At 42.5% G+C, this 16,790-nt stretch overlaps 1 protein-coding gene across 2 annotated transcripts in view; it reads right to left on the reverse strand.

Moving 5' to 3' along the window:
• Nucleotides 1-5,674: 5,674 nt before the first annotated feature.
• adarb2 (adenosine deaminase RNA specific B2 (inactive)) overlaps nucleotides 5,675-16,790 on the reverse strand; it is a 206,260-nt gene continuing 195,144 nt past the window's right edge. For both annotated transcript variants that reach the window (XM_063483359.1, XM_063483360.1), the window contains exons 9-10: nucleotides 8,305-8,486; nucleotides 5,675-6,121 (exon numbers count right to left, since the gene is read on the reverse strand). In XM_063483359.1, the coding sequence (XP_063339429.1) occupies nucleotides 5,945-6,121; nucleotides 8,305-8,486 (359 nt within the window). In that variant the 3' untranslated portion in view covers nucleotides 5,675-5,944. The remainder of the gene's footprint in view (nucleotides 6,122-8,304; nucleotides 8,487-16,790) is intronic.

Raw genomic sequence — 16,790 nt, forward strand, 5'->3', positions numbered from 1 at the left:
TGTGATTTCCTTTTTCCAGTCTCACATCTTTTTCATCCTATTCAAACACAAGTCCCTTGTTCACTTATGTTCACTTCAGATGTGTTTTTGAAAGGCGCACTTTACTCATCAGGTGGCTTCGGAAAAAAATGTAAAAATGGTGTTGATGAGAACAGATTTAAGAGGTGTGTGGATTTAATGAGACTTTTAATTTGCTTGTTAACTCGTTCTTAAAGGAAGCCATGTGGCAGCCACAGCGATGCACATAGCAGGCATGCAGCTACTTTATTTCTTAGTGTTCAACAACTTCTATTTCTCTTTTTCGTTAATGTCCAAGAACATAAAAAGGATCCGTCTGCTTCTTTTGCTTCCCCAGGTCAACAAGGGGCTTGGCTTAGGATGCCCAGACACCACCTCCTTAACTATATAAAGAAAGAACCAATCAGGAGGCTACTGGAAATCAGAAAATGTTATCAGTGATAACACCAAAGCAAAAAAGCAGCAAATAAAGTACAACATTCACCTTAACAAAGTAAATAATATTGGAAACCTGGAAAAGAGCATTTTTATGCTTGTGGGTCCCTCATCTTGAAATCAGTGATTTTCCGATTTGATCCCTGAAATAAAGTCTGTGGATAACACAAACTAAAAATTTTCATATGAAGCTTTCATGTTTTTGCAGAAATTAAAGGTTGGGAATACTGAGGTCGTGGGGCTGTGGTTTAGTAAGTCTGCGCAATAACACGTACACTTGAAAAAAATAAAAGTGGCATCATTTTGTGAAGATTGTTTTTCTGAACTAAACAGGCAAGTGTGAAAAACTGGTTTCCCACCTAGCTCACAGACATTCATATCTGCAGTAGACTAAACTACTATGAGACACAGTTAGCTTAAAACTCTGCCACACCTCTGATCATACACTTATTATGGTCTAGTGTTCAACTTGAAGAAATTAAGTTTGCACGGTTTCCATTGCTCACAAGTTCAGTTTCCTCTGTAATATTTGTTTCTTCATAAACAGTTCATCATGAAATCAGGGATTCTGTTTTTTCCCCAGATTTAACAAGTTCACATGTTCCTGCTAATCTTGAGCCACTTGTCCCTACTTAGTTTTGACATATTGTAACCATCTGTCAGAAACTGAGAACAACTTCTTTGTCCCAGTGCATTTTTAATATTTACCTTATACTTGAATATAATAAGGATTTATTACACTCTATTTCCATATTAAACAAAATCTTTTTTTTTAAATCTGAAACTGTTGTAGACCATACCCCGCTGGTGTAACCCTACATGATGACACAATATCATGTGTTCTGGTTCCTAGATTTCATTGAGAAGCAGCATGAAACGGAGTCAGAATACGCTGTGGAGCTTCACCTCTCCGTCCTCGTCCATTAGATTAGAGCTGGCTGGCTGTGACCAGCCGCTGGAGCAAATTGTCAATTACGATGTATATTGTTGAGCACACAGCCGACTCCGTGGCCTTAGGGGAAGAGGTGGAAGCTACTGAGGAGACATACCTTAAACTCCCTGCGCCTCCCCCCTCTTCGTCCTCACTCGATTCTTCCTCCAGGCTAATTTTTGGTGGCTGGTCTGTGTGACACCTGCCACTGAGCTTAACAGAGATTAACCATTTCCCCATGGATTTCCCCTGGGAGATGCAGGAGAAGGGAGGCCTCTTTAATAATAGTCTGGATGCTCTGAGCCTCAGAATATGATGGCACAAAAAGGTGGCCATGAGAAAATGGGAACAGGCCAATATCAGTGCTCAGTATAGACCAAATATTCTCCTTCTACCGGGTCAAACGTTCTCTTTCACCCTGCAATCAAACTGACAGTAAATGTGACGAGAAAAAAACTTCAAAGACTAAAATAAAATTACAAGATTTTGAGGTTTTATTCACATATACAGTACAAACATTCACTTTGTATTTGTTACTGAAGTGCAATTTACAGACCTTAGCAGCAATTCTTCATAGACTTTAATTTACATCTTAATTAGACATTTTAGAATCTCTTTCACATCTTTGTCAACTTTGTCTTTTATACTTTTTCTATATTTTTTTTTTACATATGTACATTGTTTGTAGAATATTGCCATTCAGACACAGCCTATATTTATTATATCTCTGAAAATAAATGTGTGAAAATCTGTGTGATGGCTAATGAAGCCACTATCGAACATGGTGCAGAAACGATGACAAATGTCGTCAAAGCAAGTCTGAATATGTGGCTTCTCAGACAATTCAAATGTGCAGCGCGATGCGACGAAGGACCAACTCTGTGTTCTGACACACAGACGGCGTTTACACAAAACCCGAGATTTGAGTCTGCTGCTTTTTTAAGCACAGGTAAGGTCTAACAACTGGAGTGCTCTCACTGAAACTAGCTTGGATTACCAATGTTGCATTAGTTACATTAAATGTGAGCACATCGAAGAGGACCTCTTATGCTTTTCTGTAATGTATGTGGATACTTTTCTAGTGGTTGATGCTTGCATTAAACGTGGTCAAAGTTTTAAATACCAGGGTAAGTAATCCCCGTGAGCCAAAAACCCAGGCTTCACACTTGAATTATTCTAATGTGACACAGAGGCTCAATATCCCAAACATCGCTTTTTATAAAACTGTTTCAAACCTTCCAAATTGAACTTAAGTCGAGACATCAAATGGAGTCTAACTAGGGCCAAGCTGTACTTTAGTGTGATACTGATTTGTACCACAAGAAGGCGTCATGAGTAAATGTAGCCTTCATTTTACACGTTCTTCTTACCCCGCAGCTGTAAAAGGCTGATGACTGAGTATTGTTGTCAGCTAAAAAAAAGTTAAAAGCTAGCATGGAGTTAGCTCGCTAGTTTCCATCTAAACATAATATAACATGTTCTGACAGAACATTCTGAACATTTCTGAAACAAATTAAGACGTACAGCTCTGCTATCACTTCCCACATAAATGGAGACAGGAAAGTAAACAGCAGTGATGTTTGTAGGGTTGGGCTAGCTGGTATATAATGATATGCTACGTGATCGCTAGCGGCACAGCTATGTTAGCATAATATAAACAGGGAAGCTGGAGGACGAACGCTAACGAACGGAGGACTTTTTTCCACTCGATAAAAGTTAACGTGAGTGTTCACATTGGTTAGGGACAAATGCAATCACATGGCAGGATGCTGCAAACGGACCAAACTTCAGTCAGGAGAACCGCCGAGATAATCCATCCACAATAGGAGGCTAGTCATTCATATACTGCTGCTGCATGGGCTGGGCTGTAGTTACATCATAAGGTTTTAAAAACTGAGCTTTAAAATGATTAGCGGTAATAAAAACCGAGAGAGGCACAACAGCCTTATTAAATGCAGAGTAGTTTGGGCCCGGAAGCAGGGTTCATCACGCCATCACTTAAAGACTGGATGACCTCGACCTCAATGTCAAGGTCAGAGGTCAAGTTTTCTGAAAATCTTGTTAACGTGATAACTTCAGAAGGAAGTTACCTATGATTGGAGCATTTTGAGGATATGGGTGTAGCCAGAAGGAGAAGCTAAACATCAGCATGCATCTGAAACACCTCAGCACAGCCTGGGGTAAATCGCTGCCCCCTGGGGGTGAAAATTCAGCTTCAACTCTGCAGAGGGTATTTCCAAAAAGGAGCTTTAACGGGAGAGGAGGTAGAATGGCTTATTTCAGACAACAACGGGCTGCACTTAGTCCCAGTTCAAGATAAAGATAGAATGATATGTGGCTAATGCAAAGCAACTCTAGTCAGAAGGAAGAATACAAATACAGAAATGAGCGTAACAGGTCCACATGAAGTTGAATCTATTAAAATTGCCATTACTAAAGCTGGATTTATACACAATGACACAGTTTCCACTCATATTAAGATTTAAAATTTGTCAGGAAACTTAAAAAAAACCCTCAATCCCAGATCATTTTTCTAGCTTACAGTAAGTTTGCCTTCTCTAAAATGTAAACACACATCTGGGGCCTCACGGGGACTGCAGGAAGCGCGACGGGCTGCCTGCGTTTTCTCACCGTTTGTACAACAGCAAGGATGAATGGCCTCCTTTTTAAACATCTAACAAAGCGATTACGCTGCTCACAACAACGGCTGCCCAGCATGAATGAAAGAATGTGAATACAGTGACTCCACAGAGGTGGTGGTCATTAAGAGTCACCTATAGACGGCAGCTCCAGTGCTATTAATCTTCATCACAAAGTCCAATCACAACATCACCCAGTCACTCAGTGTTCCACAGGTGATCATAATGTCATTATGGATACGATCATAATAAATCCAGCTTTAGGGAGCAACATAAACCCTGAGGCCTGGTCTCTCAGGCAGGGGAGCATAATTAGGTAAAAGGGGATGTCACACAGTGTTTGAGTGCAAACTTTCCAGTTTTAAAGCATTTTGTTAAACGCATCTTTATGTGGAGAATCACTTCTGCAGCTTTTTAAAATTTCAAATGTAAGAAGAAACTCTTCCACATGCAGTTTTTGTGTAAAGCCGCCCGTGTGTCCAGTCGTCTGATCTCCAGTAAAGGCTTAGCCCTCCAGCTTTGACACTGTAATGCTGCCAGGACAGGGGCTCACAGCAGGGGCAGGACAAAACACAAGAGCAACCACTAGATGTCACTCTCACTACTCTGAACTGGGCCGCACCGCTACCTTGACTAAAGAGAAAAACAGCAATGACAGAGCAATATGAAGACTATAAACATTTAACTGATTTAAAAGACAAAAAAAGGGAAAAAATCACCTAAAATGCTGCGTTCATGAAATATGCAAAGACATAAAATAGTGTGAGGTGCAAATTTACAAAAAGAAACAAAACAAACTTCACTCCAGGGTGGTCATGACCACAGAATGACAGCTTGCTCGGGTCAACGAGGCGTCGCTGATGACTCGCCTCCATAAGCAGCTGCTATTGGTGGCGACAAGATTAGCGATTAAGATGCGTGGAAATGGGCATGAAACCAGGTGGAACAAAACAAAACAAAACAAAAACTCAGGTCAGGCAGGTCAAAAGACAAAAGGAGGAGAGTAAATACACCACTCCCCCTTCTCCTCCATCACTCCACGCACTCAGGGCGAGCTGTAATGGCTGCGTTTATGTACCTCGCTTTCTCTTTTTACCCAGAGGGGTGAAGATGAGAGGAAGGGAGGGATGGGGGAAAAAAAGGGTGGTGTATTAACCTGTCCTCGTGTCATGTTAAACTCCAAGCGTGGCGGGGAGAGGTGAGGAGAGGAGGACGAGGAGGTGGAGGCAAGGAAGGAGACAGAAAAGAGGGCAAAGGAGGGAGCGACGGAGAGTCAAAGGGTGAGTTAAGAGGAGGAGGACAGAGATAGAACGAGAAAGAGAGAGAAAGGTGAGCTCTGAAGCGACGCTCCGTCCTTCTTTTTCCTCACTCATTCTTCCCTTCCTCTTTCTCTATCACCCGTCACTCTGACAGGGCCGGTAATTGGACGAGGACCTCTCCCTCTCTTTTTTCCCTCTGCTTCTGTCTGTCTCGCTCTCTCCCCCGTGGCTCTACTCCTCAGCGGGAGCCTTGGGGCCCGGAAATAGCTGATGACAAGATAGTGGCTGCCTTTCATTCCCGCTCAAGGTTACCCCACCCTTCCCTGACAGCCACAGAAGAGCTTGGGGGTGGTGGTGGTGGAAGGGGGGGGGGGGGGGGGGGGGGGGTCACATTTAGGTGGGTGTTTGCTTAAACTCGTGTGTTTGTGTGCTTAAAGAACACCAAGTCCACCCTCGTGTCCCGTTTCTTTTCAGCCGTCCAGTTAACCTTCCGCCTGTCGTCCTGGGTGTACGTGGAGAATGAAATGCAGACACACACACACATGCTGGGCTGACAGCCTTGAGTTTAGAGGTTAAACTGGGTTGTGAAACATAGACTCATTGGACCCAAAAAAAAAGAGATGGTTAAACAAACACACCCTCACACACACACTCTCTCTCACTCAGTCCGACAGCAGGAACTGCTCCTGCTCTGGGGGTTTTTTGACCCAGGTGCCGAGGCCCATTTCCTGCAGAGACCTGAACCACTGCTGCTTCGCTGTCTGGTAAGGGCGCGCCGCCATCTTGGCCTCGCCGTACATGAGTTGGCGGTCCGCCGAGCTGGACGCGTGGATCCCCAACTGAAGAGGGCGAGGATGTCCAGGAGAGAGAGGGAGAGAAAGTGATGGGTGGAGAGGGAAAAAAAAACAAGAAGAGAGAAATTGAGAGTCAGATAAGAGCGGAGTCAGACGTGAAGACGGGGATGGAGAACAGAAAGAGAGAGAGAAATAAAGCCGGGGCAGAGGGGCGAAAGGTTTAGCGAGCAAAACAAAGCGAATGAGCCGGCACAAATGCATTTGGGTGGGGGCTGGGAGCAGGCGCAGGGTGGAGGGGGGCTTCAACAGCTGTGTAATCTCCCCATTTAAATTTCACAAGCAATTGAACATTCTCTGTGCTTTTTGTGCATTCCTATTGTCATGAGGAGGGGGGGGGGCAAAGAAGATCGGCGGAGAGACAAGTGGGGAGAGAGAGAGGGAGAGAGCAAAAGTTTCTTTTGGAGATTAGTGCGACTGCTCTTGCGTGGCCCCTTATATACGGCGCGCAGGGAGCACTTAGGGTGGGGGCCTCCTCGAGTACTTCTCCAAATAATTATGGTTTCATAGTCATTATGCTTTAACGGCCGCCATTTGGCGATGCAGGCAGTGTCTGTTACGTAAAGTTTCAGAATGGAAATGAGAGTGCGGCGGGTAAAGATCCGAGCTGCCAGTTTTTTGATAAGCCGCACAGACAGCAGATGTTGCCAGGCAGACAAATGTATCTACGGCAGAGAGGAGATTCCACATTTCCACTGCACAGAGCTCTCTGCGTCTACGCGTGTCTGTGCCTTTTGACTGCTGGCATGCATCACTGTAGTTAATGCTTGTGTGTAGCGGCTGTGCGCACGGGATTCCTAATAGCAGTGGATTCCATATTGTTTCCAACAATAACTGAGCAATGCCTTTGGCTTTGCTGCACGAGAGCACTTGCAGGGCACAGAGCGCTGAAACGTGTAAGATGTGATTATTGTTCAGGCTTATATTAATTAAATAGGACATCATAATATTTTTCTGGGAACTAAAAGATACAATGTGGGCAGTGTTTTGTTTAGTTTTAATTAACTTTTTATTTCGTGGAACTTTATCCACAGCAGACATTTCTGCACATCATAGCAAACAAAAGAACGGTGTAATTAGTAGTGTGACGGGGGCCGCGTTCCGTTTAGGTGTTTTCTCTAAAACATCGCAAGAGTCTAAATGTTTGCTGTGAGAAAGTCCTGCAGAAGGAGTCAGTGATTCTGATGAATCGAAGAAAACTGGAATTAACTAAGCTCATCTGGAGGTCACTGTAGTTCCTCAAATGCCCACTTGAGGCTCGAGCTGAGAGTCAATGCTCAACTTTACAAAAGGAAATAAACAGGTTTCAAACTGAAACAAGAAAAATTATTTTTGTCTTTATTGCTAATCTATGTCTTCATAGCAACCCTGAGGTAGCTGAATTATATATATCTCATTGTATTAACTGTATCAAGGCTCAAAGAAATGCATTATTGCTGCACTGCCATTGCACTGCATGAGCTGTCTGCTAGGCATCGCCTCAGATGATCTGAGTCACTGATCTGGACTGATGTGGTGTTTGTCAAGTAGTTAACGAGCCCATCATAACTTAAAGACCTTGCAGTACATTATTATGCTAGTAGAGCACTTCACTCTCTGACTGCAGTCTTACTTGTGGTTCCTCTGGTATTTAAACGTAGAATGGGAGGCAGAGCCTTCAGCTTTCAGGCTCCTCCTCTGTGAAACCAGCTCCCAGTTTGGATTCAGGAGACAGACACCCTCTCTACTTTTAAGATCAGGCTTGAAACTTTCCTTTTAGATAAAGCTTATAGTTAGGGCTGGCTCAGGTGACCCTGAATCCCCCTTAGTTATGCTGCGATGGGCCTAGGCTGATGCAAGTATTTCTTCTTCACTCACCTATTTTCTCTCCCTGTGTGTTTATACACAATTTTCCCCTCACCCCCATTCGGTTACAGCAGATGGTCGCCCCTCCCTGATTCTGGTTTCTCTGTGGAGGTTTCTTCCTGTTAAAAGGGAGTTTTTCCTTCCTACGGTTGCTAAGCGCTTGGTCATAGGGGGTTTGTCTGATTGTTGTTGTTTTTTTTAAATATTATATTGTATTTTGTAGGGCATTTACCCTACTATATAAATGGCCTCGAGGTGACTGTTGTTGTGAATTGGTGTCATAAGGTCTCAGCCACTTGACCTTCGCCACAGGTGCCTTCCCTCACCTTGCGGTACAGTCTGTTCCAGCGGGTGAACAGGGCGTGCTTGCAGAGACGCGAGGGTGTCCCTGAGTCTCGTCTCCGTCCGGTTGCGGTGTTGACCACCTCCAACTGTGCGTCACCCAACGTCCAGTTGACGCACACACATGACGCCTTCCCCGGCTGCTGATAATCGGCACTGCTCAAGCCTATGTGGAAGACAAGAAAATACAAATGTCACATGGTTTTGTGAGTGAAATTTTGCATCTGTATGTTTTCTAAACCTCTGCTTTGTTATTTCGTTTAACCTTCTTCCACCCTCGCCTCACTCTTGCCCTGAGGCTGGAAGACATACAGGGATGCACAAAAACGATACGATGGCTATGTAAGTATTATAGTTTTGATACACCTTTAGAGAGCAGGTTGGAAAAGGAATGAAGCACATAAGCAATGTCTTTTTATGCTGTAAATATCATCTCCAGACTCTAAGATCGACTGCTGCCTACACTGGACTGTCACTCTGTTCTCCACTCTCTACATTTCTTTTTGAAATAATTAGCCTCGCAGCAAAGCACACAAAGCGATCAGCAGAGGCAAGTGAAAAAGAGACAGCGGTAGATGGAAAGTGGAGGTGAGCGGCGATCACACGGGTTCCGTGGAGAGAATTAGCCGCCTGCACTGAGAACACAGGCACTGGCAGAGGTGCTGGGCCTGTGGCGGGAACAGAGCTGACAGCAGGGTGAGGAGCAAATGAGGGCTCAAGGCAAAATGTTCCTGAGAGGCCAGCGTGGGCGTTTCATAGAAGCTGCATAGGAGTTTGGATTCACACCCGATTGTACAGCCTGAAGCAGGAGAAAATGTTGAATCTAAGCGGCACTTTCTGGGGCAGAAAATGTAACAAATATGGAGTGCCAAAATCTGCATTTCTTCAAAAGGCCACTTGAGGCTGGATACAAAAAGCAAGTCAATCCCCAGAGACTCCCAAGTTAAAATGCCAATTTTTACTGCAGAAATAACTATATTTAAATCCTGGTACAAGAAAAATTTTGATCTCTATTGCTAATATGCCTTTCACACAGTATGGGTGTGGATTGCTTTACAACTTAACCATTAAATTATCTCATGTATTAAAGATATGCACTATTAAAGTTTGCAGAGGATGTCAAATTCTCACCACTAGATGTCAGTAGATTGCAGATTGCAGTTAACTGAGTTCTGTTTTTGTACCCCTCCCAATTCAAGTACATAATCCTAGCTGCTGTGTTTCAGTCAGCCAAAAGAGATCAAAACTATATTTAGATTATACCACATAATAGTTGTGGCCAGTCGGCATATTTCTACCAGCCTACCGATCAAATCCAGTTCTAAGGAACATGTCCAGCCCGCTGTTTACCTCAGCTGTCAATGCCGAGTGAGAAGTGTCCACCTTTATTTACTCTGGAAGAGGCTGTAAAACTTTCTGAAAGGATCCGATACAGGTCAGTGAGCCAGAGAAGCTCTCTTTTGATCGATGACAGTCATACTGAGTGAGTTGTTAGGTAGCAGTGCTGTTTTTGCTGCTGTTAGCTGCAGTTCGTTCATGAAACTTTCTCAGAAGTAGATGTAACAGTTTGACTGAGGCATTTAGCAAATAAATCCTCATACAATGTGAGATTGTAAATAAAATGTTTATCAGAAGAAAAGAAAAGGAAAGGATACTCGAGTCTAATGTTAGCTGGCATAATGTTAGCTTATAACCAGCTGTTGTTGTAGCCTGTTCTTCCCATTTATCCAGTTATGGGAGGGTCGCACGTCTAACCTGCTGACAATTAGTAATTGTGACAATAATAAGCATATTTATACATGTTTTGTGTCTTAGAGCCCTAGCTTTAGTTCAGCAGATGAAGCTTGAGATGAAGAGGAAGAGGATGTCATTTTATTAAGATGCTAGTGCCGCTGATGACTTTTTTTCTTCTCCACCTTTGGCCCATACGTATGTAGCCGGTCTCCCACATACATAAAATGCAATTAGTCCTTCCCAGCCACAGCATTTAAATATAGTGATAAGATGTAATTATCATTATTGTAATGATCAGTACAATATCTTTTTTTTTTTAATTAAATAACTTCAAAAAATTACTGACTGTACCTTTAAGTATAAATTTGTTGCCATAACAGGCACAAACTACCGGCTACATATCACCTTGGCTTATTCTCTTAACTGCATTGCTCAAGTGTTTTTGGTGAGTAGAATTTTAGTGATATTTATTTATTTATTAGCACTAATTAGCACTTATCCATATCTGTCCGATGCACCCATACAGTTCACAGATGTGAACCAAACTAATTTGTAGTAGCTGATAATTTTGTACTCCATTCTGCCTCTAAAAACCGACATGACAAAGGCCAACATGCCAAATGCGAGACCTCACATTGTTGGTCCACAAACAAATGGGTGCCTCAGCCATCTGTCATACACAGTCTGTGGTTAAATCACATAGGACAGATGCCTCCTAGAACTAAATTTTGATTGTATATTTGTATATACGCTAATTGAGATCATGTGTTATCCATTGATAACTGCTGTATTTTATGTAAAGCTACCTTTAAAGAACTGGAAGGCTTTTCTGGACTACTACAGAAGCATACTGGGCCCACTCCCTATGTAGATAGAAGGAGCCCATTCTAAGCTAACAAAACCACAACGAGATGTACTTAGAGGCGATTATATGCTAATGAAAAATAAAATCAATACTGTATTACATTTCTAGGAATAGAGCCCTGTAAATTCTGCACACTGGAGCATTAATAATCACAGCTATAAGATGTCTTTAAAAAAGAATCGCTGTCTTTGATTCCAGCTTGAGTTATTTATTACATCATGCAACATTAAAGGCTCCCCTTATAGAAAATCAGCGGGCAGAGTCTCTGTGACGGCTGAATAACAGTTGCTTCTGATCTCATCGCCTGACAGACAGCTTGTTATATTACAATACCAGATCTACAATACCACAATACATGCCTGCAGATCATTTCCTCCTTTTCCACACTGATTTTCCTGTCTTCACTCTTCCATTTACCAATCTCACCTCTCCTTTTCTGTTGCTCCTTGGAGCTGGAATGAATCGCCTGCCACGGTAACAATCCTCCGTGTCTCTTATGTATTACCCATCTCTTCTCTCTTGTGCAGACGCACCTCTTTGAACAAAAGACCCTCCTATCCATCCTGCTTTTTTCCACCCTTCTCGCTCCATTCATGGCTCATTTCTTCCCTTCAATGGGCTTGACTCCTCTGTTTCTGTAATAGCCAATTTGATGTTTCCTTCATTGAGGACTTGATCAATTTCTCTTCTGGGAAGTGTTTGGCAGACATGAAAAAGGCAGAATTAAAGCCTTTGGTTATGGGATTCAGAACTGTACAGTACACACAGGAGCAGCTTAATATCTGAGGCTGCTGTGCGTTCATGTGTACACAGTGCATCTATCCTGCATTATTGTAGTACTGCAGGGCTGTAAATGTGCGCCTTGTTGGGTGGAGAAGAAGTGGAGGAGAAGTGAAGCAACAGGTATGTGAAAAGAGGAACTTACTCATTTTCTGTGTCAACGACTGGATTATAAATGAAAGGTTGCTGGCTCAAATCCTTTAAAGCACTTTCTATAAACATATTTTAAAGACCAGATTTTAAAGAAAGGTAACCCAAGAAAAGGGAAAATGCAGATTTTAAATTGATTTCATTCATTAAGGGAAAAAAAGCTATCAAACTTTATTTGGCCCTGTGTGAAAAAGTAACTGTCCCCCTTGTTAAGTCATGAATTCACTGTGATTAACCACAGTTTTTGGAAAGCTGAGTTCAGTTTCACTAGCCACAGTACTCGTCGACCTGTTGGATCAGGAAATCCTTTAAATAGAAAGTCTTTGTCAAAGCGAAGTAGACTAAAATATCTCAAAAATCAACACATCATGCCAAAATCTAAAGCAACTCAAGAACAGCAGAGTCAGTCTGGAAAGGGTTACAAAGGCATTTTAGGACTTTGGAACTCCAGCAAACCAAGGCTGGAGGAAAACTGGGGAAAACTAGGAACAGCTGGAGTGGCCTAGTCAAAGTTTGGACATAAATCCAATTGAGATACTTATGCATGACCTTAAACAGGGATTCATGCTCGAAACCCCTCCAGTGTGGTTAAAGACCTGCAAAAAGACCATCCATGACCCAAAATTTTACGGTACATGGCCGCCTTCATTGGCCTCTTAGTGTGGTAAAGTTGTTCGGTACTCTTAGCAAAAAATCAGCCCCAAAGCATAATGTTTCCACCTCCCTGCTTGACTGTGGGGACGGTACACATCATTTCCCTTCCTCTAAAAATGAGACATCAAGTTGATGTCAAAGAGCTTGATTTTGTTTTATTTGATCCCTGCAATTTCTCTTAAGCCTTCTCATTTAGATGTTTACTGGCAAACTTAAGACGGGTATGTACATTTGCCTACTTAAGCAGGGGGACCTTGTAGGCACTGCAAAATTTCAATCCATTATGGTGTAGTAGGTTACCAATGTGGTTCTTGGTGAATGGGGTCTCAGCTAAGGATCTGTCACCTTTCTTATGATCACCCCATGAACCATCATCTTTCAATTTCTTCCATTGCCGAATGAACACACCAGGAGTTGTCACATTGTTACCAAACTTCTTGCTGATGGTCTTGTAGCTCAGTCCAGCCTGCGCAGATCTGCAGTCACTGATGTCTTTCGACAGCTCTTTGGTCTTGTTGATTGATTGATTGATTGACTGCAATCTGTGTGCCACATGGACATATAGCCAATCTGTGGAAGCCAGAATAGTGGCTGGGTTGTCAGAGATCAAATACTTATTTTACTCAATGACATGCAGATTAATTTATACTTTTTATGTAATGTTTCTTTAAAAAAAAACAACAACAAAAAAAAACCCCAACAGATTTTAGGTTGATATTCTGTCTCTTAATTTCTTTTCCCAAAAAACAATAATAAAAAATAGTAACTGATCATTTCATTGTAAGTAAGCAAACTTATAAATTCAGCAGGGCATCAAATGTTTAACAGCACCACTGATGGATTGCCGATGATTACTTGATGTTAATATGTAATGAGTAACTGATTACATTTTTCAAGTAACTTTCCTCACAGTGACAGCATCTTAATGCAAACATGTATCAGACCTCAGAACAGCAAAAGCTAAAATATGAATTTCAACACGTAGAGAAAAGAGGGTGTAGCTGTAAAACATGCATGTGCACCGATCTATCTGCAAAGCTCCAAAAGTGGAGCACGAACGTTATTAATGTTTCCTTTATCTGCTGTTGTTCCGATTCCTCTTATCCCGAAACAACAAAGCCCCGCCACAGTTTGCGTTCGCTCAACAGCAGGACGAGGAGTGAAGGACAAGTCAGTCCATCGATGCGTTTGGCCCTCGGGGTTCAGGTGGAGCCACTTTGGCTGTGTGCGATAAGAACGGGCCCTGCGATCCCCAGGAATTTCTTCTGGGGGTGTCGCTTTTAAATAACCCTGGACTCACAATAGCCAGGGAGCTCATCAGAGGCAATGAAAGGCTGGCGGAGGAGATGAGAGGAATGGGAGGGGGCGATACACGTGCAGACATCTGAATGCGAGTGAAGCTCTGCGTTTCTTTATTCCCGCCCTGCCTTGCTGTCTCCCCTTGTTTTCCTCAGCCTGTCTCTCTCTCGGTCCGAGCTCCCTCTCAGATTGAATGGCTGTCCGATAAGGGCTGTGATTACATTGATTTGGCGTAGGGCCATCTCCACTCTCTGTCCATCTCTCTCCCTGCCTTCACCCTTCAATAAACTACTCATAGTACTGCAGGTGTAAAGATCTGACAGTCTGAGACACACACACACAGAAAACACACAATCACTGTTAGACAGGACGACAGAGCATGTGCAGGACACCTCAAGAAATGGCGTAAAGGACATTCGACAGCATTAGTATAGCTTTAACTGGTGGGAAAAAGAACCTATAACAGTCATTAAACACTCTTTGTAGCTATGATAAAAAATGAGATAAGGAAGAACTATGAACAAAAAGATCAAACCTGACCACAATTTTCCAAATATTAACCGCAGCTTGTAATATCTAAAAGCAAAGACTCAAATGACTCCATTTAAAAAGCCAAATCATGAGAAATGCTCGCTGAGGCTGCGGTCTGAGGGTTCGGTGATAAATTCACCCCAGCAACCATCACCAGAGGACATTTCAGCACAATTATCAATCTCGATAAGGACGGGCCTCAGAAAATCTTCGCCACCAAGGCAACCACAGAGCCCCTGCGCCCTTCAAGAAGAGCATGCAAAGCCATGTATAGTAGATATGGAGATGTTAGCCACAGGGAGCTGTTGATATGATATAATGTGTTTCCCTGTAAGTGACTGTCACTCTCTTTGTTTATATCAATGATCCCTAGCAACCAAATGTGTCCTACATCTCTGTGCGTGCCTGTCGCTCAGCGGCTCTGCCTGGCCTAGATCTGAAGTGATGGCTGATGCAGTTTCTACCAGTTGGGTGTCATTCACATCCTCTTCCAGCATTCATCCTCACTACAAACACAAGCCTCGAGTCTCAGCGGAGCCCTGGAAGCAGACGCGCCAAACAACTTCTTAGTTTTTGCTTGTCTGACTGGCAAAATGTAAGTGTAGAGAAGAAGTGGTGTACGAGTTTGCTAAGAGTGCGAGAACGTGTGTTTGTGTGTGTGTGAGAAGGGGGTGTAACATATGATCTGTTATGATGCATCGCGCCTGTAGCTGACATTCCTTAAAAAGAATACGTGAAAACAGAGTACTGTATACGAGGACATTTATGTAGTGCAGATCTCTAAGCATGTGTGGGTAAGTCGCTATATGAAGGCAAGGTGAGAATAGAAAGCAGACTGTAAGCTGAAAAGAGGAAATACAGAAAAGGCTGAAAGTGATCCAAGCACAGAATACATGTTTAGTGGGTTTTAACAGTTTTGCTGAGTAGGCTACAGGCTGGTGCTTGTGTTTAAGGATATTTTAGGGGTATTCCCAAGAAACAACCTGTTGTCTCTGGAAGTGAGTCAATCCACATTGAAGATCACTTTACAGGAGACTCAAACATGTACTTTTAGTATCCAAAGTAATATCAGAATAATTTGGGAGCTATGAATGTTCCTTGCTAATCAAGCTAGCTAGCTTCTGCTCTTACACTTGAAAGAGGAACCCTCTACATGTTTATCCTACCATAGACTTTAAAGTTAGCAATAAAGTTAATGGACTACTATTTTGAAGCCTTGGTTTTGTCATTTTGGCCCACAAAATACTGGATTTTGAAACACGTATATGGATGACAGGGTGTAGGTGGAGATGACTACAGTGATAACCCAAGAACACTAGTCCTAATTCTCCTGTTTATTTTACTAGTTTATTCAAACTTGGGCCATCTTATACACAAGGAACACAATAATGTAGTAAACAAGACTTGGTAAAAGTAACTGAATCCATAAATCCATCAGAAAAATGTTCTCTGATGTCATAAATCAAGTTAGAATTTTCTTTGCAACCAGAGAAGGTGCCCCCTGTTGGTCAGTTTTTAGAACCAAAGGCTACATCCAACTTTAATATACAGCCGGTGATGTTTAGATAGGCACGATCTGATATCGTCGTGTTGGTGTTGTTCCCAGATCATCATACTAAATGTTTTCCAGGATCAACATTGCAAGTGACCAATCACATTGTTGTGACGTCATATTTTTGCGACTTCGGAACAAACCGCCGTAAAACAAAAAACTGTACTTAAGCTGCGAGAAACCGCCTCTGTCCGCCGATCAACGGACCCTAACCCCAACCCTAACCCTTTAATAAACGGTAAGCAGAATTGATATTGTCCTTGCAACATTGGAATTTCATAAATGCACGAATGGCTTGGCGCGCAAAAGAATAACGTCACAACAATGTGATTGGTCACTTGCAATGTTGAACCTGGAACAACATTTTCATGATGATGTGGGAACAACACCAACACGACGATATCAGATCATCCTTTAGATAGACCACTGAAAAAATTGTTTCCAGCCTAACACAAGAAAGCAGTCTGGGCCTCTATGGGTAACTACTCACTTTATAACAACTCTAAGGGGAACGAATATAGCCCACCTAACAGGACAGTCAGTTTATCCAATTTAAATCCCACTCTTGAAGTCTCTATCCTGTTTCTGCTGGCGTGCCCCAGGGTTCAGTATTAGGGCCTCTTTTATTCATTATCTACATGATCCCTTTTGGCCAAATATTTCGAAAATATAATATCAATTTTCATTGTTATGCTGATGACACCCAACTCTACATTTCCTCCAAACCTAATTCATCCCTTCCACCTTCTCCCTCTTGAACTGTCTTATGGAGATCAGATCTTGGTTCTCCTCCAATTTTCTCAAACGTAACAGTAATAAAACAGAAGTTTTACTCGTTGGCACAGCCTCTACCTTAACCAAATCTTATAGTTTCTCCATTAATATTGAAAATTCCCCCATCCTTC

The sequence above is a fragment of the Pelmatolapia mariae genome, linkage group LG9, assembly GCF_036321145.2.
Source record: "Pelmatolapia mariae isolate MD_Pm_ZW linkage group LG9, Pm_UMD_F_2, whole genome shotgun sequence".
NCBI classification, from domain to species: domain Eukaryota; kingdom Metazoa; phylum Chordata; class Actinopteri; order Cichliformes; family Cichlidae; genus Pelmatolapia; species Pelmatolapia mariae.